Here is a 21,364-nt window from a genome sequence, read left to right as displayed (position 1 = left end):
TTTTAACTTAGTTACAAAGTGATCAAAACTCTCGTTTATATCCTGCGTCCTCTCATTAAACTTGTATCCCGCATTACCTGTGGGCATGTGAACCGCCAGCGGTAGCCTGTCTATGAACTTAATTTAAAGTTTAGGTTTACACCTTGCTTTCTTTCCGAGGTAGCAGCACTCATGAATATGGTAGTATATGTCACTCGCTCGCTTCTTATTGTTTCGCTGCCTTCTCAATTATATAATGCATGTTTTCTTAAGCGCTTTTGGAGGTCTTCCTGGTTTTCTACGCACTGCGTTGACAGTCAGTTCCCGTGATTACGTCGGAGGCGTGGATGATGTCACACAAAACTCCGCCCCCCCCCCACGTCTTTCCAGCTCAACTCCATTACAGTTAATGGAGAAAATACTTTCCAGTTATGACCATTAGGCGCAGAATTTCGAAATGAAACCTGCCCAACTTTTGTAAGTAAGCTGTAAGGAATGAGCCTGCCAAATTTCAGCCTTCTACCTACACGGGAAGTTGGAGAATTAGTGAGTGAGTGAGTGAGTGAGGGCTTTGCCTTTTATTAGTATATATATATATATATATATATATATATATCTATATATATATATATATATATATATATATATTAGTAGTTGTGTGAGGTATGACACTGGGTCACAATAAATCAATAAATGCAAGGAAAAACTTTAAACAGAAATGGTGCATGATGGCACATACAAAGTAATGTAAAACAAAGCAAAGCATCGCTTTAGTGATCACGTCTGGTTTGGAGCTCTGTCTCTCTTGAGCATTGGTCCAGAATCAGATGCCACCTTCTGCGAGTTTCTCACGTATAAAGTCTTCCAACCAGAAGGGGAATAAGTCAGTTGCCCTCACTGGGTGTTTTCTTCTGGCTGTGGGAACTGAAAGAAACCCATCTGTCAGCAACAGGACTCCCTCTCTTCCCAGGGTGGAATTGCTTAATCAAGATCAGTCAGGGGTGTGATCCTCAGATACACAAATTCATGAAATATATAAAGGATGGCATTTCTACTTCCTTGCTTTATCATGATCTTTGATTTTAGTGTATCTATCATTTCTTCCATTGATTGCATTCATGTCATCAGTGTATCAAAATTAATAACTCTGATTATGACGTTTGTTTCCACCGTACAAACGCCTCATGGTGTATTCATCATACACACGGAATAGACTTGGGACTGGAAAAAGAGTCTAGTCAGACCTCTTGTCCATTTCTGGTAATTCTGCTTCTCCAGCTTTGTACATTTATCAGCAAATACATCAAATGAACAAGTCTTAGTGCATTTAACAATTATTGTGGCTAACAACAAATGCATGTTTCATGTAATTTTCTAGTCCTTGTATGGCTACATTCTTGTATAAAGCTCATCATGACCTTCCTAACATGATAGAACTGAGAATTCTACAAAACTCAAAATGAACCACAAGTACATAGTAAGCAGAACCAGTTAAAAAGGCTAACAGTGTGCCAGCTTATGTAGGGATTTGCCAGATATAAAACAAGAGAGGTCATGCTTAAAATGCACAACACAATTGTGTAGGGTAGGCCTACATCTAGAACATCCCACGCAGTGGCATTATCTGTATTGAAAGGAAGATCTAATAGCACTTTATAAGGTTGAGTGAAAATCTCCCATCAACAAAGAGGTAAGACCAAAGGAACTGATTTATTTTAATTTCAGGAAACAGAAACTAGGAGGAAACAAGATAAAAATATGTTCAATTTTGAAAACAAAATAAGTAATTTTGATTGTCACAGAGAATTCCACGAGTATAGAGCTTAAAAACATAGAAAAATAATAAAATACTACCTTTGTGGCCTTCAAATCTTTACTCAATTTTAACTAAAATAGGGGTCTAGGAGTTGTTACACTAAAATTTGATGAATGATCCATGCTCATTAAATCTGAAAGTGTAAGCTGCATAGACTCTGTGAATGGGCTAATGAGGACCAGATTCAGAAACCACCTAGGGTTTTAATATTTTAACACTCTGGTAAATTGGTTTATTCAAATATATTAATGCAGTTCAACCCACATGTTACTATTGAAATGGCTCAGCTAGCAGCAGAATTTCCTTTGAACATGTTTATAAACTCATGTGACTTACCTGCCTTTAAAAAAGGCAATGTAGATAGGAGAGGAGTAGAAATTGATGAACTGGAATATGAAAACTTTTAAAATGAAGGCATTTTCATATTTAGTCTGAGTTCTGTGCATCTCTGTGAGACAAACATAAGAAAACAAAACAAAAAAAACCTTCCATTATTAGGGAGTGTCTTAAAGAGTAAAATGGTCATATTTTGAACTTACAGAGTACTTATATTAAATTTTAATTTAGCTCAAATGAACTGTGATGAACAATACTTTATAAAACTATTAAGCATTTGACTTGGCTAATTTAAAAAAGAATGTTTGAAAGCAACTTATCTAAATACTTCTGCATATTCTCTTAATTTTGATCATTTGTACATTCCATAATTCTTGTGCCAGTAATGTATAATATTAATGCATCTGTTTGTTATCCAAACAATTTATGGTGCTTTTAGTTAAAAACTAACCACACAAGTTTTAGAACTTAAAAGAAAACAGGAACAATAGATCAAAGCTTTTGGACAGAGTCAACTATCAGCAGAGCAGTTAGCCGATCATATGTCTACAATATCATATGTTCTAAAACCAAATATATGATTTTAATATAAATAATAGTTATCTAAGGGACCAAAAGAGGAGGAACTGCATTGGAAGCAATTTCAGAGACCAAGACACGTCAGAGAGATAAAGGAGGGTCATTTTGTGTGAACATTGGTGAACGTAACTCATGCATCACACCAACTACTAAATTAAAAAGCTACCCAGGCCAACATCCACCCATGAACATACTTATTTTCAGTAAGCTTTTCTAAGACTATAACCCATACTTTTGCATCTGTTTTTTTTTCTATCATACCATCTCTTTGTTATTTCTCATACTTTAATAAATGCCACATTGCTTTTACATTTCCATACTTCATCTTTATATCTTAAGTGACTTAAGTAAACGTTATGGTACCTGGTGTGGGAAGACTGCAGCTTAATTGCCCACAGGTTTATCAAGGCAGAGGTTGTACCTCAACAGAAGAACAGGTGCAGTAGAAGTAAAACCCCGTTTTACTTAGAAACAAAAGGGTGTTGAGCCTTTGTGCATCTCTAGGACCCTCGTATGTGTGTTAGAGCTAGTGATAGTGAGTTCCTATGTAGAGTAAAGGGAATTGACAGGCCTGTGGCATCACCATTATTTACATAAGTCCAAAGGATCCTATGCAGAATATTATAGAGTCACTGGCAGTAGGGCATCACTCATATATAATTGTGTGACTAGGATCTCCATGTGTATGTGACAACTGCAAAAACCAATGTTGAAAGAGGGAATCCTTGTCAAGTGCCACATTAATTAGTTTGAGATAATGTTGTTAATATAAACAAGGGTTTCTGGACTGGTATAAAACAATTTTATCCATGCACACACAGTATATTTAGGCCAAACCCAACTTTGTGCAATGTGGTGAATAGGTAGTCCTATTCAACTCTGTCAAAGGCTTTTTCTTCATCTAAAAGATTACAACTTCTGGGGTGTTACATTTTATGGGTGACTATAATACAATAAACTGAAGGTTTGAAACTAAGCGTGTGCCTTTAAAAAATTTGGTTTGGTCCAGAGATATTACAGAACTTTGGAGAGTATCATCATTTTTCAGAACTGAAATTGGTCTGTATGAAGCCTATTGTAATACGTCCTTATTTTTCTTTGGAAAGACGGTAATTAAGGCTAGGTGAAAAGTTTATTTTTCCTTTATGTTGCGTACCTTATGTACTTGAAATGGAACCAAAAGGGACAAGGCTCCCTGATATCACAGTTGTGAGACTGCTGCAGCTCTAATTTAAAAGATTCATGGGCCATAATGTAGCTATTTTGGCATTTATGTTCACTTTTATTCAGTTCCAGTTTGGATATTTGATTTAGCTATGTTGAGAGTACTTTTTGTTACTGTTATGTGTGTATTGGTATTGCCATTGTTTTTGATTTACAATTTCTGGTTACTTTAGGTTTGTTTTTGGGCATATCTTTTTGTTTAATAAATTTATAGTAATTGTCAAGTACGTGAGATAAGGATGTGTCTAATGTTCATGGGATAATCAAATACTACAGGGAAGGATGTGTGTGTGACACTGCTACTAACCCAATATTCCTTTGCCCTAGAAGGAGGAGAACAATTGAGAGAACCACTGACATCACTTCTGATGAAAACATCGATCATCCTGCCCCACTACATAAATCCATCAGCTACAGGAATACCTTTTCACTTTGGATCCAGCCTTTATGTAAAGTGGTTCCTGAAGAGACCTTATTTTTTTTTTTTAACACAACATTGATAAAAGTACTTTTTTACCCTTTCTAAAAATACAACCTATTTCAATTTAGATATTAAGCAAGATTATCCACTGGTACCTCAAATCTTTATCCTGTTATTTCTCATTAACTACAAAATAAAAATATACACTTTTTTTTGTTATTTGATCCAGGATGGAAGTGTACTTTTTGATTACGGGGGTAGGACTCCTTTGATAGTGGGTCTCTGAGGAGCTTTGAAGCTTACAATTAAACATGAATGTTAAATAAACAAGAATGTAAACGTCTAGTTTTAGAGAACTCTAGGTCCAAAATAAAGCTAGAATAAATAGGATTCAAGAAGATTTTCTCTCCCCTATAGTTTAAGGTGATGCAATATAAAAACAATGTAATGATTACATTCTAAAAACACATTTACTAAATATATGAAGGCTCTAACAGTCTTATAATGGGCATCATACATGTGGACAGTTGAAAAATTGCAAATGTGGTTGTTAAAGTGGAGAAAATGCAATTGTTTCTCATTCACCTCCAATGAAGTTAACATATTCACTCAAAGCTCTAGATCAAGTTTGGTTCTGGAGGGCTACAGTAGTGGCGCGTTTTAGCTCAAATAAAATTGCTTATTCCAGAAACAGTCCTTGCTAAAAACAGAATTTATTTAATTTTATGCCTTGTTAATGTTTCCATTCAGGTCATTCTTAAACTATACATTTTTCTTTTCCAAGAGTATCATCCAAATGATTTGTGGCCAAAAGCAGATTAGTACTTCTCAGTCTTTCACTTTTTACTTTTCTGTTTCTTGACACATATTTTATTAATACAGATAACTTCATGATGATCACACAAAGGTGCAAATGGAAATATGTCACATGGTGGGCTGCTGGTTCCTTTGTCATTTGCATTTCATTTTATAATTTCAGCTTGTTAAGAAAAGAAAAACGATTAAACTGCAACATTTTCTGTTTTTATGACTAAAAGAGTCAAAAATATACGTGGGTATCTAACAAGCAAGTTAAAGAAAACGAAGCACAAAATGTTGCTGAGTGTAACTGGCATGTATTCAAAAACTAGGAGCACAAACTTGCAGGTGATGCGGCCCTTCAGGCCTGATTTTGCATACTCCTGCCCTAGAGATGAGGAGCATAAACTTACTAAACATCTTTGTGATTATCATTTCTACTATTACATTCTTTTTTGTTTCAACTTTAAGATAACATCCACACCACAACAAGCAAAAACCCAATTCCTCTGATATTATTCCAAATACAGTAATGCTATCAGGGGATCAGGAAAAACTGTGAGTCCACAGCTTTTTGACAAACAAGCAAATATAGCCTCAACACTATCATAGTAGAGCACATCCCAAAGTATATGATCTAGCAGAGATCGGTGCAATAGTATTATTACATTCCACAAGATTCAAATCCAACGCCTCAGCAGTTAACATCTAGTGGTTTATTACACATAAGCTAGTGTCACATGCATATAGCTCACAGAAAAGATTTCATTATAATTCTTGATAAAATGGTAAGACTACAAAAGGAATAGATACATCAGATATACTGTATATTTAAACAGAAAGAGATATTTCCTTACCCCATCTAGTCAGGACATGTGCCAGTGAGGTATAAAGTTTGGAGAGAAGCATGATGACTAGTAGATTAAGCACGGAGCCTGTAATACTAGCAATTCTCCCTGCCTGACAGTAAAAAGACAATAAAATACATATGCTTTATTTTGAACAAGGTTATTCAGTTGAATATATAGAATATTCAATATGAAAATAAAAAGCAAGTACTCAATTACACCCCAAACACAAAACTTGGCAAGGTTTTTCTGTGGGTTGCAATGCTGAATGTTATTTAGTGAAGTCAAATATCATAATATGGGTGGACAATCTTACCCAAGAGACAAAGAAGTCATTTTTGGACTTATAGATGATAATTCCAAGGATAGTCCGGTACAAGATGATTGCAATTAGAAACATCAGCACAACAGTGACCTGCAAAGCAAGAAGAGGACAATGAGCACAGAATGAAATTGTTTAATTATCTTTTCAATAATAAAGAATGCTCATACTTAGAAATCTAGAAGTACTGTATTTATGAGAGGTTAATACATCCTTTATATTGTTATACATGCACACCTGGAGGTCCCCAGATAAGCTTGTTTGAGGTAAGCAATACCTAGGAATATCACCAGCACTATCCTCTCCTTTCTCCACAGCCCAACCGTGACATCTAGAACAAGCTCAGTCCCTTCTGTCTGATCCACCATATAAAGCAATGGCATGGTAAGCAGACCTTGACCCGAATCCACTAAGAACCAAAGACCCATACTAGAAAGAGAGCAGAGAATGAGAAAGCCTGGGAAACTGACCTTAAATCAGTATCTTTTCAGTTGTGCATTTGAAACACCCATTTTGTTTGTTTATTTTTTGTTTGATTAAACGGGGTTACTGGGGTGATACCCCAACATTTCTCCCTGCTTCCTCACTGCCAGCCACAACATTTCTTCATGAGCTTCTGGAAACTCTCTCTTGTAATTGGAAAATAAACTGGAAAGCATCAGACACTTTAAGAATGACTGAGACTATAAAAGTGATCATTTTTTCTATCATCTCAGTTTCAGGTTTACTATATGTGAATTTTCATCTTACAACAGAAAAATGTGCAGTTTAGATTAAGTGATGACTGAGTTAGCGCATCATTAGTGTGATCATGGTAAATTCTCCAGTGCCGTTTCCTGACTTGTGCCCAGTACTGCTGGAATAGGTTCCAGTACCTTGTGACCGTAAAATTAAATTAAACAGACTAAGGAAAAAGATGCATATGTGAATAAATCCTGTACTGTATACAGTATAAGGCAGCTACAATTTTTATGTTGAGCTCCAAATCAAAATGTTTTCTGTAGATCGCTAGACTCTGATTGTAGCTCATATTTTAGAGATTGGCAGCAAATAGTCTAAAAAGAACAATAATACTGCTACTTGTTTCTATGACATGGCATTGTTTACACTTTTTTTTGGGCTAACTGGAATTAGATGAGGCTGATAACTTGTATTTTGTACTTTAAAATCGATTCTTTAACAAAAACAAGGAGTCACAGATGGTTGTGTTTATAGGCAATTAACTCACTAATTATACAAAATACATTTTTTTATATACAGTGAACTGCATTTAAATGGAATCGAATAATTAGCAGTGTCTTAAATATGTCATATCTCACCTCACAGATAATTTGGAAATCTCAAGCGAGCACAAAACAGTCACCATTTTTAACAAACCATTCCTAATGCCCTTAAACAGGTTTTTTTAGCACCTTTTACTAAAATTTGAAATTTCTATTAAAGTGTAGTGCCGCTTCTGACATTACTGAAGTACTGGGTAGCTGTTGAAATCTGCTGACAGTAAAGTACAACCTGCAAAGGTACATCTCTTTTAGCAGTTTTCACAAGTTAAGTTTACTGTATATACAACAGTAAAGTCCAAAATGATTTCTTCTGATTTTATTTTCAAAAAATGTACGTAAAAGATTTAGGTGTATATTTTTGTCAGAAACAAACAAAAAATTCAAAAGAAGCACCAAAGGATTTAGATTAAATCAGTAAGAGTGAGTGTGAAAGTCTATTGGCATTATCAAAGAGAGATCTAGTCAACTTTCCTAACCTTCTGTCACTTTCTGATATAGAAATTATATTTTGTGACTGCCTTAAAAATACAGGAAGTATCTCCAAATTAGAATAATGATGTCAAACATTTTTGAAAGAGAAACTTATGATAAAATTTTAGATAATAAATGAAAATCAGATCTCAATAAAATACACCCTCCTTCAATGTGTACTTAACATGGTCAAAATCTACAGTTGTACTACCTACTACTAAATCTACTAAAACATTGTACATTTTGGATAAGAAAAATATGTACGAAGTATTATATGAATTAAGTTTTTAATTACTGAAGTAGTAAAAATCTACACTGTTGTGGTCACTTCTGCCTATTATGGCCATGACAGCAATTGTGACATTTACACATGGAATATTGAGGTTCCATTCCATTATTACACGTTCTCAAGTAATGAACCAGGCAAGCGAACACTGCCTGTGTAGACTTTGCACATTCACCTCATATATTCATGAGTTTTCCTCAGAGTACATTTTTTCTTCTTCTACATTCCAGACACACAATAATAATTATTATTATTTTCATTTATATAGCATTTTTTGCAGTACTCAAAGCACTTTTCAAAATGAATGGGGAGCCACTTCTATTGTCATTAATGTGTGGTATCAAACTTGATAATGTGATGGCAGCCATTTTTGTACCAATACACTTACTACACATTAGCTGTTAGGTGGTGAAGGGGTGAGAGAAATAGCCAATTAAAGCCAGAGGATGCTTAGGGACAAGAATGACTAGGCCATGGGGGGGCAATGCTTGGAGGATCAATTTTGACCTCCAAATTGGCCCTGCATGAGTGCGAGTGTAAGTGTGTTTATGATGAAGTGCCTTGAAGGCCGCGGAGGCCTTTCCAGGGCTGATTTCCTCCTTTGGCCAGTACTACAGGGATAGGCTCCAGCTCTGACACTTTAAATTGGATTAACAGGTATGAAAATAGATGAACGGCATTATTTGAAAAATTCGAGAAGTTCTTCTTTCAGCTAGCTTTGGTTTAGCTACTTCCCTAAAAGCTACCTTGATATAATCTTGTCTGTTTTATTTGAAAAAGTTTTTTTCTAAACACCCGTCCATTAAATTTCATGAGGATCTACAATAAAAATATAGCACATTTATAGTGAATTTTAAAGTGAGGTTATGAAGAAAGTGTTTTAATTAGTTTAAATTCAAACAACAGTAAGCCTTTTCAGAAGTACATGGAACACTCAAATTATTTTTTATTTCCTCCTTTATAGCAACCTAAAAAATAAGTAGAATACTCTTCCCACTCAAGATGTAATTAAAGATGCCTTTAGTCGTGTTGTTTTCTCACCTTTTACGTGAAATGTTGGAACACCGTAGACTAGAGTGGTTATCAGATGATATATACAGTAGCGCCCGTGTGATGTCATTGTGGAAACCACTAATTAGAATGGTGAGTGAAAGGTTCTCTATTATAATAAAAAAATCTTGGGACAAGACATAACTTTTTCAGAGAGATACTTTAACGTTCTTGTGAGATGAGACTAAGTGTCAAGAGATTTAACCATACCCAGGGCTGGAAATAAAAGGCAAAGAGTAGATGACAAAGCAGAACGTTGTAAAGAATTCAAAAATGTTGGCACGATACACATGCAGAGCAGGTTAGAGATAATGAAAGTACTAAAATTTGAAGGTCTTAAAAAAATGATGGTAAAGATCGCATTAGTACAAACAAATGCAAATTATTACTCGGTGAAATAACGGAACTGCGAAAAGAGATCAAATATATTGTTCAGATTTAAACTTTAAATCAGAGACTTGTAGATCACCTAATTCATGTTATCATCAGGGAAAAGTAGCGATTCTTCCCAATGAAGAGGCGTATCAGTGAGAATTAAAAGATTTGTTGTTTGGTGAAAGTGAAATCCACATACGCTGTAACGCTTGAGTCACAGAGTTAAACAGACAAACAGAAATGTTATTCAAACACTTCAAAAAAACATAAGTCTCTTTCAGGAGTGAATCAAGCTCTGTGTATAGTCAGAGGGGACAGTTCTGTCTCTCAATTAAAAGAATAGGGGTGCGCCTCGGCAGCAAGGCCTCAAACAGGAGCAGAGGATGTCTGGGGGAGAAGAGAGAAGAGTGAAGCGAGCAGGGGGCAAAGCCCCCTAGTATGTAGAAAAAACTGGCCATCTTACTTGACTTTATAGTATTATAATGAAGCATTAGGAAATGAGAGAAATATAAGTATAGAAGATTGTTTGAAACTTCAGCAAGGAGTTCAATACCAGATTGTGAGAGTAGCTGTACCATTATAATTATGACCATGCAGCCAGTAATGGTTCGGTTCATCCGATTCCGCTCTGGGAAATACGGCTCCTCAGCACCTGTCACGGGATTTCTCATAGTCATTGGTGCCATGGCAGTGAATTCTGGTCGGGGACGCTCCTGAAACACAAGTTTATTAAAACATTACTTCTTTTTTTGTAATTTATTTGAAGGATAGTTTACTTTGCTTTGTCAGGTTTTATTGGTTGTTAAAAGGCAAGCTAAGACTTTAAAGACATAGTTATTTAAGAAAGGTACTTGTGCACAGTGATAAATACAGTTCTGAGTGCGTTAAATGAGGTTAATAATAAACTAAGATGGTAAAATCAAATAAAAGTTAAGAATGAAAATAGGTCAACTGAAGCTCATTGCAAATTCAGTTCAAACATGCACTTTAAGAAGGAACAAAAGGAAAATACTATCAGATAAAGAATAAAAACAGAAAAATAAAGAGGAACATAAATGACAAAAAAAAAAAAAAAAACAAACCATGAAGGGTTGCAACAAAAAGCTCAGAACTTACTATTAAATATAATGGTTTAGAAGCTTGCAAACAAGAGAATGTTAATAAATGTGAACTGTGAATATATGTTATATGAAAACAAATAATATAGTTCAGTCAGATTTTTCCACAGCATGTATGCAGGGAAGAATGACATCAAAACTATTTATTTTTCCTATAAAAGATACTAATTACTAATATGAAAAGTGTCATTTGTGTAGAAATTCATACAAAGTAAAGAAGCCATGACTCCAGAAAGAATTTGCCTTTAACTATTGTGGCAAAGGCGCTATATAGGCATTGACTTGACACAGACTGACAGCAGAGGCACATATAAAAATAAACAAAAAGCTTTTTAATTTTTCTTTAGCCATGGGGCATGTCTTCCCCATGTCCCACAGGCCCTACACAGTCCCAAAACACCACCAAAGAAAACACCAAAAACACTCAAAAATCACTCCTCTTCCTTTACTCCTCCCAGGCAGCTTTGTCCTCCCTCCTTCCGACCCTGGCGGCTGGAGTGGTGACTGTCAGCTCCTTTTATATCCCACCGGGAAGTGCTGCAGGTGCTTGTTGACCTTCTTCTGGCTGCACCTCTGGGTGTGGCTGCATTCCCACCTAGACGGTCTCGTTAGGCCATGCAGCTCCCCATAGCGGTAGCCACGGAGCCCAACAGGAATGATGTTCCAAAATATTGGCCCCAATGCATCCCAGAGGGGCTGCCAACAAGTGTTCTGGGGGACATAGTGTGCATCCCATAACTGTTCCCCCGGATCCAGTGTCAAAGGGGGTCCCAACCGGACATGGGTCCCAGCCAACTGCCACACTGCCTATAGGATTTGTAGTCCCAACATACCAGTCAGTCAGTAAGTCATTTTCTAAGTCACTTTGTCCTGAACAGGGTCATGGAGGGAGGTGCTGGAGTCTATCCCAGCTAGCATAGGGTGCAAGACAGGAACAAACCATGGACAGGACACCAGTTCATCACAGGGAAAATACACACACACATACACCCAACCACACACTAGATCCAATTTATTATCGCCAATCCACCTCACTTGCATGTATTTGGACTGTGGGAGGAAACCAGAACACCAAGAGGAAACTCACACAGACACAGGGAGAACATGCAAGCTCCATACAGGTTGGACCTGGGATGAAAGCCCTGGTCACCTTACAATAAGGCAGCAGCACTGCCACTGCACTACCGTGTTGCCCACCGCAACATTCAGTGGTTTTAAAATGCAACATCCACACTTGATCAGTGGCATGGCTTCATACATCAGGGCCTGACTAACGATCAGCTAGTGCTCACTCCCAGAATGAGATCAGGTTAACCCAAGGTAACAAATATGACTCAACAGGTTTAACTTTCTTTTTATTTGTTTAGCAAAAAGTAATAGAGATTTATAAGAAACATCCAGTTTGAAAAAAATGTAGTACTGTGTGTGTCTTATGACTGTGTCATGCATGCATCATAATGAAACCTATGAAGACCTTATAAAGTCCATTGTAAGACCCTATAAAGGGTTAGGGTTAAACAGGCCATTGTAAATGTATATGCTAATAATTCTAATGTATTATGATCCCCTGGTCTACCTTGTGTAAAGGCATCTGCACAATAAATAAAAACAATAGCCCACATTTTTAGATTACCTCAGTTTCTTCAAACTCAGAGCAATCCCAGTGATGTGCTAGTATAGCATTGGTCCGTTTCCAGTATTCCAGAAACGTAACAGCCCAAAGAGACATAAAAATACTGAAAAATACAGTTCCACCATAGTCAAAGAGCTGGCCTGCCTGTAAGAAATAAATTGAGGTCAGTGGTAGTTTTAAGGGGAAAGTTCTTCTACCTCAGGTTCCATATACAAAATTCTAACTTCTAAAACACCAATGTTGAATGAGTAGATATGAGCATATTTGCTCTTTTAGGTTAGAAAAGGTCAACACCATGTTTTGTAAGCAAGACATGATCTGAAAGACCTAGTGCTGATTCAAAAACTTTGTATACCATTTCAATGCTGCCAATTTCTGTTCCAGTGTGGTGCGGAGGTGTTACCTGCTGCTTTAGGTTCCTAATCCAGGTGGTTTGGAGGGTGTTGGGTGCAAGCAACATGCTATCAGCAAATGCTTCCAACCTCTCCTCCTCCTTTCCTGGAGCTCGAGAAGATCTGCATAGAAGCAATGCCTAAAAACAGGCCCACCCACCTCACGTATGAATGAATTAAATTGTTTAAATTATCAACTGTATTTGTAGTTAATACATGAGAAAAATAATTTTAAACACTAATTTGCTATAAAGGTTCTTTACTGCTTTTATACTTCTTCTAATGCAAAATTAAATACGTGTATATATATTCTATGAGTTTGGAGTTCCACAAAAGTTCCATACTTTCGCAAAATAGATTTGAAAATCCGGTTACATACCTTGAAAGTGGTGCAGATGCTAGACAGATTCCAGTAGCCACAGATGTTACACAATGGACACATGATATACTTATCTCCACTCTCACACACCTCCTCGCTGAAACAAAAAAGGAAAAAATCAGTTGTCATGCAAATATTTCAAAATTCTGCGTATTAGTTCATTAATGCAAACAGCCTGTTTCACCAAACAGCCAATCAGGAGGTAACCATTTAATTAATTAATTTAATTAATATACTGTATATATTAAATAGCATACTGTGGTCAAAAGGTCTAGATGTTGCTTGGCCAAACATTTAAAAGGGCAAATCATGACTTTAACGTCAGCATGGTTGTTGGTGTCAGATAAGGTATTCCTAGCTGCCCTCCTGGGATTTACATGCACTACTGTCTATAGAGTTTAAGAAGAATGAAGCAATAAACAATGGTAATGTGTGGGATCGAGACTTGTTCAAGTTAACAAAAAGGCGACAAAACCTTAAAAATGACAGCTCTGTAGAATAGTAATATGCAGAAATGGATCTCAGTACGTAACATCTAATTTTGAAGCTGGTAGTCTTCAGCAGAAGTCCACTACTGGGTTCCACTTTTGTAAGCCAAGAACAGGAAGATTAGACTACAGTGGGCAGATGATCACCAAGATGAATGACTGAAGACTGTAAACATGTCAAGTGGGCTGACAATTCTAATTTATGGATGGTAAAATCAGCATATTAATAAAAATGGTATAATTCATGGATCCATCCTACTTTGAATTAAAGCTGGTAATGGTTGTGTAATTCATCTCAAAATTCAGGTCTCTTATTATTATTGGAGCATCATTTCAATGTCACACTGTACATAAGCTTTCCTCCTAATGATTAAGGAATAATTATGGCTACAGTCAACCCTTTTACTCAAAGGCATACTTCCAGAAGGATAGTGCAACATGAAACAAAGACTGTACTGTTTTATGCTGATATGCACAGTCCCCATATCTCAATCTAATAATAGACCTTTGCAAATTTGCAGGGCCTGCAAAATACTATTTAGTCAACCATGACTAAAATCCTAAAGGAATGTGCCCAGACCTTGTTGCATGCAATCTTGAAAGACTTCAGGCTGTTCTGGAGTCAAAAGTGGGTCCTACCGGCACTACATAGGAGGACCTAACAAAGTGGCCATGTATATTTTTCTAGTAACTAAAATATTTTCATTCGTCACACAGAGTAATGATACGATGATTTACTTAGAGAGACACGTTTGGCAGTGCTCCCTGATAGCCTAAGAGTAATAATTTTGCATCTTTGCCCAATTGTTTTTTCATTAGGAACTTGTACACAAACACAGCAAGCATCATTGGCTCTTCTGAGCTACGACAATTGTACTGTCACCAGTGCTTATTCCACAAGTAGGCACAAAATTCTCTTTTAAATGTAGTAGAAGCGTACTTACGCGGGAATGTCAGTCAGCATCAGAAATATCCCAAAAATGAAAACAAGAGTACCCACAACTGCAGCCGGTAGAAGCCATCCTGTGTAAAATCCTGCCATGAACACAGAAGAAATCAACAAAGATTGGGATAAATTAATGATAGGTTACAGATCTCTAACAGCAAAGAAACAGAAATTGATAGTTTTACCCAGAGGATACACAGGATAGCCTATAAGGGTTTGGGGCATGTTCATCCAAGTTGAATCAGGCTTACAGCAGCATTGATATACTGTATAGAAAGTCAGCCAGTTCAGGTTAGAAAAGTATTAGGACCACAAAGAGGAGACTGTATTTATAATTCTGGAAAAAAATAGGAAGGACTACTGACTGTTGCCATTCGGCAGAGACATAAAACTGCCTTCTAACAGAACTTCTATTGACTGAAACTACTCAAATAATGAGGAATAGACAGGTTACCTAAATATTTATCAAATTCCATATTTTGTTAGGTATATAATATATTGCATGCAGCATAATAATGCGGTGGTTAGTGCTGCTGCATCACAGCTCCAGACATCCAAGTTCAGTTTATGGCTGGATTATACCAATTCTTACTTTGCCCACATGGATTTTGTTTTATAAATATGACCAGGGTGTGAATTATAACATTTACAAGAGCTAATCCCCAGCCATTTTGGTGGGGGATAGGGACTTTAGACAGATAGTAGGCTACTGAACTACAGATGGAGGAGGTGGAGTAGTTAGGACTTTCATCTCAAAGCTACAGTGTCCAAGGTTCAAATCCTGTGCCCAGTTGATACCCTTGTGGGATCTGCATGTTTTCCCTCATGTCTGCATAGTTATTTCTCAATGTGCTCTTGCACACCATTAAGAGATAAGCATTTATCGTTAACTGGCAATTCCAAGTTGATCCTATGAGAGTGTGGGTGTAGATGGGGCCTGCAATGGACTAGTAACGTGTTCAAGGTTGTTTCCTGCCTTGTGCCCAGGGCGGCTAGACTAGGCACTGCTTCATTACATCTCTAAATGGGTTATACAGGTTTGAGAAGGTATTGTTGTTGAAGTGAGGAGTCAGTTGTCAAAACTTTTTTTTGCTTCTGAGTAAAAATTAAATGAAATAAGTACTTGTTTGATGGTTAACACATAAGTGGCTAAAAAGGAAATTCAGTTTACACTAAAGAGTGTTAAAAAAATGTTTGGCGGGGGCACCATGGGATAATGGTTTTCTACCACATCTAAAACATATGCCTACCAGATAAAATTGTCTACATTTTTCAGTGAGTGAACAGTCCTTGGTAAAACACTTCTGTAAGTGTGACCTGTGGTCGACTGTCATTTCTTTCAGGGTTGGTTCCTGCCTTGTGCCTGATTCTAACCAAACAGCCTCCAGTGTTTTACAGTGTGGAATCAGAATCTAGATGCAGAGCTTATACTTGTTCAGTTTTAATATATTCCTTTATAAGAATTTTTTTGCTTTGTGCCCTCCCCCACCATAACCTATCATCTAATGGGGGAGGAGTGAAAGCTTTAGATTTGTCAAAAATTTCGATCTCTGGTTTTCCACTGATCTCAATGCCGTAATTCTGCAATTTATGAATTTTTCTTGTTAATTGCTATCGTAATTACCTATTTTATGATCAGAAGGATAAGCATCAGAGTGGTAAATCATTACTGAAATGTTATAGAATAGTTCTGGTAACTTGGCTCCTACTGACGCTCACGTTTGATTTTTTTTTTTTTTTCTTTCTTAAACACAAACAAGAGAGATTAAGGAGAGTATACTTAGAATGCAATAGTACTAACTAGTAAGCTAAAAGATTTCACCATGAGGGAATGAAAGCACAAAGATATAGTGCTTCTTACCTAACCATGCAAAGTACAGAGCAATTTTCTCCCCAAAGTATTGCCGAATGTGGTCCAAGGGCTGATATTTCTTCCAACACTTCCAACGACCCCAGTACTGGTAGAGAATTTGACGCAGGTTTAATGATTTTGCCTCAAACTCACCAGAAGGCAGTTGGTATGGACCCTAAAAATACACATCAAATAATGAAATAAAAATAAGCACAGAGTTTCTAAAAATGCACATCATGGGAAGAGAGTTTTGAATTTTTGTTACATTGAGGTGTTCAAGCTTGCTTCTGAGGGAAGGCAGTGGCTGCAGGTTTTTGTTCCAGTGCAGCTTCTTAATTATAAGCCAGTCACTGCTGCTGAAGCAATCATTGCTTAAGCATCACTTTTGTGCTTCATTTTCATTAACATGCTCATTAAGATTACTATCCCTTGATTGCTTGCTTAAACCCCAGCATTCACTGCTGTTCACGTATTTCCTCTTTCCTTAATCATCTGCCACTTAACATAAAGATGTAAATGAAAGGAGTCATCAGCTCACAAGCTGTGAGTAACCATCATGGAGTATCTGTTTTGATAAAATATTTATATAGCAAAGGGAGAAAAAAAGTGAAGGACTGAAATGTACTAATTTGCTCAAGCGGAAGACATTCTTAGAAAAGAAAAATCTGCAAGATAAGATGTACCTGACATGGATTGCATGAGTTTTAGATGTTCTAATGTGACCTTGTTTGATTATTTATGTCAATGCTTATGGATTATTTAACTACAACAAACATTTATTTCTACAGCACATTTTTTGTGCTCAAAGTGCTTTGCAAGATAACAAAGAGAAAATTACAAGAAAAGAAAAACAATTAAGAATTAGCAATGATATTAAAGAATATGTAACAACAAAATAAGGTAAGGTCTGATGGCTGGGAGGACAGAAATAAAAAAAAAACTGCAGTTAGTCTGGAGAGAAAAAACAAAATCTGCAGGGGTTCCAAGGCCATAAGACCACCCAGCCCCCACTGGGCATTCTACTTAACATAAAAAAATGTTTCTAAATCAGTCCTCTTTGTTTTCATGCTTCAAATGATGAAGTTGGTGTCCTGGACAGATGAAACATCTGCCTTCATTCCATCATTTTAGGGGGCTTAATGATGCCTTTAAAACATAATTTAAAAACAAAAATGACCTGACATGATGGAATGGAAGTGTGAACTAACCATAGAATTAAATAAGTTTTTTTATTAGAAAAGAATTAAGAAAGTGGAATAAAATAAAAACCTGCAGCCACTGTGGCCCTCAAGGACTGAACCTGAAGACCCCCGGCTTTAATTCAGATTTTTCCATAAATAAGTAATACAATGTTTTATTATTTTTATCTCAAGCACTGCCTTGTGTTGGGGCTCATTATGAAAGGACCAATAAATTTAAAGTGACTAATGCCAATTAATTAATAAAGTGCTACAGTATCCACTGTGATAGACATATCATAAAATACATTGGATGATTAATTATTTACTAAATTGCCACCACTGTCCCTATTATGCACATTGAAAAACGTAATATGAGGCAAGCTTTATTATGTTTACTACCTGTTCATTTTGTAGAGTTAAGCTTGCACCACATCACTAATCGTGTGTATATAAGTCTTTGATGTGGCCAAATAATCGACAGAAATAGGAAAGTGTGCCAATTTTAAACTGTAATTTACTTCTCCAGAGCAAACCTTAAAGAACCCATCAGGTTAAATGGCTGATATTTTTATGAGGCATATTTGCCAAAAACATATTTCAATTTACAGATGTTCAATACAAACGTTCTATGTTAGTACTCACTTGTCCAGTGTGAGTTGACCAGTATATAATATAATGGATTTATTTTACCTGCAATGAATCAATAGAGCCTATCTGGAATTAAACTCATGACATATCAGAACTGGAAGTCTGCACTGCCAAAGTTGTTGTCTTACATCATGTAGTGGGTAGGCAGCATTGAAGACATTTTCACTGATCAGGCGGTCAATTCCAACTTCTCCTCTCTTTAGGGATCCATAGGGTGTCCGAGCAAGGATCTCATAGAGCTGCAGAAAACAGAATGAATGTATTAAGAGAAAGTGGTGTTAAATATTCTTCTGCATCGAACTGAAAAATAACTATTTGATAATTGTGAATTTGTGAGCCCAATTATGTTAGCATACATGAAGCTGAAGTAAAGAGGGTTCTTTCAGGCAGGCCTAAGTATTTAGGACAGGAGCACTGTTCATAGATACTTAAAGTAATGTGCTATGTTTGAGTCTTAGAAGAGCACAGTCCATGTATAACATACTCAGGAAACCTGAGATGGTAGTTACCCATACTCAGCATGTTTCACAAAATGCTCACTGAATATGCAAAATGTGTGGGTATTTATAACAGTGAAGGACCTTCTAGAAGCAAGGAGCTGTCTGCAACAAGAATGCCCCCGGCACTCTGCCAAACTGGATGTATAGTATAATCATCAGCATTTCCACCAGAAGAACTGGATGATGATTGGACTGCGGCAATGGCTTCTCTTCAGCCTGGATATGCATGTATAAATGATTATACTAGATTGCATATTGGTAATGAAAGCTACATTTTAAAGAAAGTATTTGTATATACATACATACACACTAGGTACATATCTCCTTTTGTATTATATTTCTCTCATCTGATTATTTCATCCATGGTTACTGAAGGGGTGTATGTTATATATACACATATACACATACACACACAGGCTCAAGTATGTCCTGTTTGGTGGAGTCAATCAGTTTTTTAGATAGACAAAATAACAAAAAAAAAAAAAATTAAAAAAACAAGACAAGAAGTTCTTTGCTTGGGTTCTGTTTTATATTACATTAGCAGTATGAAGAAGTAGCTACAAAAAAGTAGATGGACAAACGGTTATAGCCTTTCAAGCTGTTCACAGTACTTAATCACATATTAATAATGCAGGGTTTTGTTTTTTAGTTTAGCTCCAAGTGCTGCCAGGATAGGCTCTGGTTCTTGGCAATCCTAAATTCTGGATTGATAAGCTTTAAATTGGGAGATGTTCTTTATTATAGTTACACAAGCATGTGAATTTGATCCAGAAGCAAACATTTGTTCTCAAGAGAAAATAAATCAGAGCAATTTTACAGTCATCGGTTTAACAGGTGGGATAACACCCTAACTCATAATTATATGGATGCAGTTCTGGAAAACACCAAATGAAATTTATTGTTACAAAATGGACTTTATGGAGTACAATGAATTCAAGTCCAAGGTCACAAAGTGCAGAAATATATATCTGCAGGTATGTGTCATTCATGTAGGTGTTCTTCTTTCATGATTCAAAGAAGTAACACAACTTCATATAATACTTGTCTTTGAAACCTGAAGACTCATTGGAGTTTCACATCCACCATCTGCAGATGTAAAGTGATTCCGTGGTTTAAAACACATCCTTGAGTCACCCCACAAAAAATAAACCAAAGTGTCGGTATCACCAGGGGAAGTCATAGTCCATTAATCCACATTCATTTCCAATAAAAAAGTGTAGTTGTGTAGTCTTCCCCACAGTTGCCACCAGGAGAGTGTGACATGTCAAGTGTGGTGTTTTTTTTTTTTTTGTATTTAACACATATGGACTTATTAATATTTGATTTTCATTTAAACAATATTTGTAGATAAAGGTGAATGAAAATGAATGAAAATTTGATTGTGAAGTAAACAAAAATGTGATTTCTGTTTGTGGCATAAGCAAGTCTTAGAGACCTACTTTAGCATCTTTAATTCTGTTCTCAGGCTAAACTTGCCACCGAAATTAAATTTTAGGTATCTGAGATAGTGTTAAATGTGACTTACTTTTTCCACATGCAATATTTGCATTTATGTTTATTTACAATGGACTAAAAATGTAAATGTGGCATGATGTTTGTTACATTATATAATCTTTATCTATATTGCTATTTAAATGAAGATCAAATCTTGATATGTTCACATATGTTAAAGAATAAAACACAACTCATTTCATGAGGTTTACTAATTTTTTCACATGTGCATGTCAAAAATGACTAAAAAGGGCTCAGGGTGTCATTGAAATGTACATTTTAACATCTGCATGACATCTTATTTTGCTTAGTTTTCATCTTTGAAAAGTTCAGTAGAATGTAGAAAAGGCAGCAGTTAAGAATAAGGAAGCAGTAACACTTACTATCTGGTGCCGCTGAGTACTTTTAAAGAAAGTTTCTTGGTGATCACTTCCCAAAAATCTGTACAAGATAAAACACAAAAGACATAAAAAACAGGCTAAGAAAATGGAAAGTTGGATTGGTGAGTAGATAGATGGATATGTACGTCGATTTATTAATGTGACTGTGCTAGGCTGATGAGCTACACGTCCTAACCAATGAGTGTCCTACTTGCTTGCGATGATCAATTTTGTACCCTTGTCCCGAAACATTCCCCAGAGTGATGTTATTCAATTAGTTTAACCTCTTTTTTAAGACACTTTGGATAAAAGTGCCTGCTAAGCAAATAAATGTTAATGTATTTAGTGGCGGTCCTGACTCATTAGCTGCCTTAAGGAAGATCACACAAGGTAAGCTGTGCCTACCAGCGACACATACTCTAGTCACATATGTGGGAACCCCGTGCCATTAGCACTCAAATTACTGCAACCAGTTCTTTCAAAACAAAACCAATGGCAATTTGCAGCAATATGTATTACCCGTTAGACAGTTAGCCTCTGTATTCAGTCTTAAAATAGATAAAATAAA

The 21,364-nt window shown here is 36.3% G+C and overlaps 1 protein-coding gene across 3 annotated transcripts in view; it reads right to left on the bottom strand.

The window, feature by feature from the left end:
* Positions 1 to 21,364, bottom strand: part of ano7 (anoctamin 7) — a 123,922-nt gene that overhangs the window by 26,037 nt on the left and 76,521 nt on the right. For all 3 annotated transcript variants that reach the window (XM_039761809.1, XM_039761800.1, XM_039761818.1), the window contains 10 exons: positions 20,800 to 20,857; positions 18,554 to 18,664; positions 16,606 to 16,771; positions 14,743 to 14,833; positions 13,311 to 13,407; positions 12,540 to 12,683; positions 10,364 to 10,501; positions 6,318 to 6,416; positions 6,011 to 6,113; positions 2,132 to 2,243 (listed from right to left, as the gene is read on the bottom strand). In XM_039761809.1, the coding sequence (XP_039617743.1) occupies positions 2,132 to 2,243; positions 6,011 to 6,113; positions 6,318 to 6,416; positions 10,364 to 10,501; positions 12,540 to 12,683; positions 13,311 to 13,407; positions 14,743 to 14,833; positions 16,606 to 16,771; positions 18,554 to 18,664; positions 20,800 to 20,857 (1,119 nt within the window). The remainder of the gene's footprint in view (positions 1 to 2,131; positions 2,244 to 6,010; positions 6,114 to 6,317; positions 6,417 to 10,363; positions 10,502 to 12,539; positions 12,684 to 13,310; positions 13,408 to 14,742; positions 14,834 to 16,605; positions 16,772 to 18,553; positions 18,665 to 20,799; positions 20,858 to 21,364) is intronic.

This window comes from Polypterus senegalus, chromosome 1 (genome assembly GCF_016835505.1).
Source record: "Polypterus senegalus isolate Bchr_013 chromosome 1, ASM1683550v1, whole genome shotgun sequence".
NCBI lineage: Eukaryota > Metazoa > Chordata > Cladistia > Polypteriformes > Polypteridae > Polypterus > Polypterus senegalus.
Note: the sequence above shows the minus strand (reverse complement) of the source record. Positions and strands in the feature narration are given on the sequence as shown.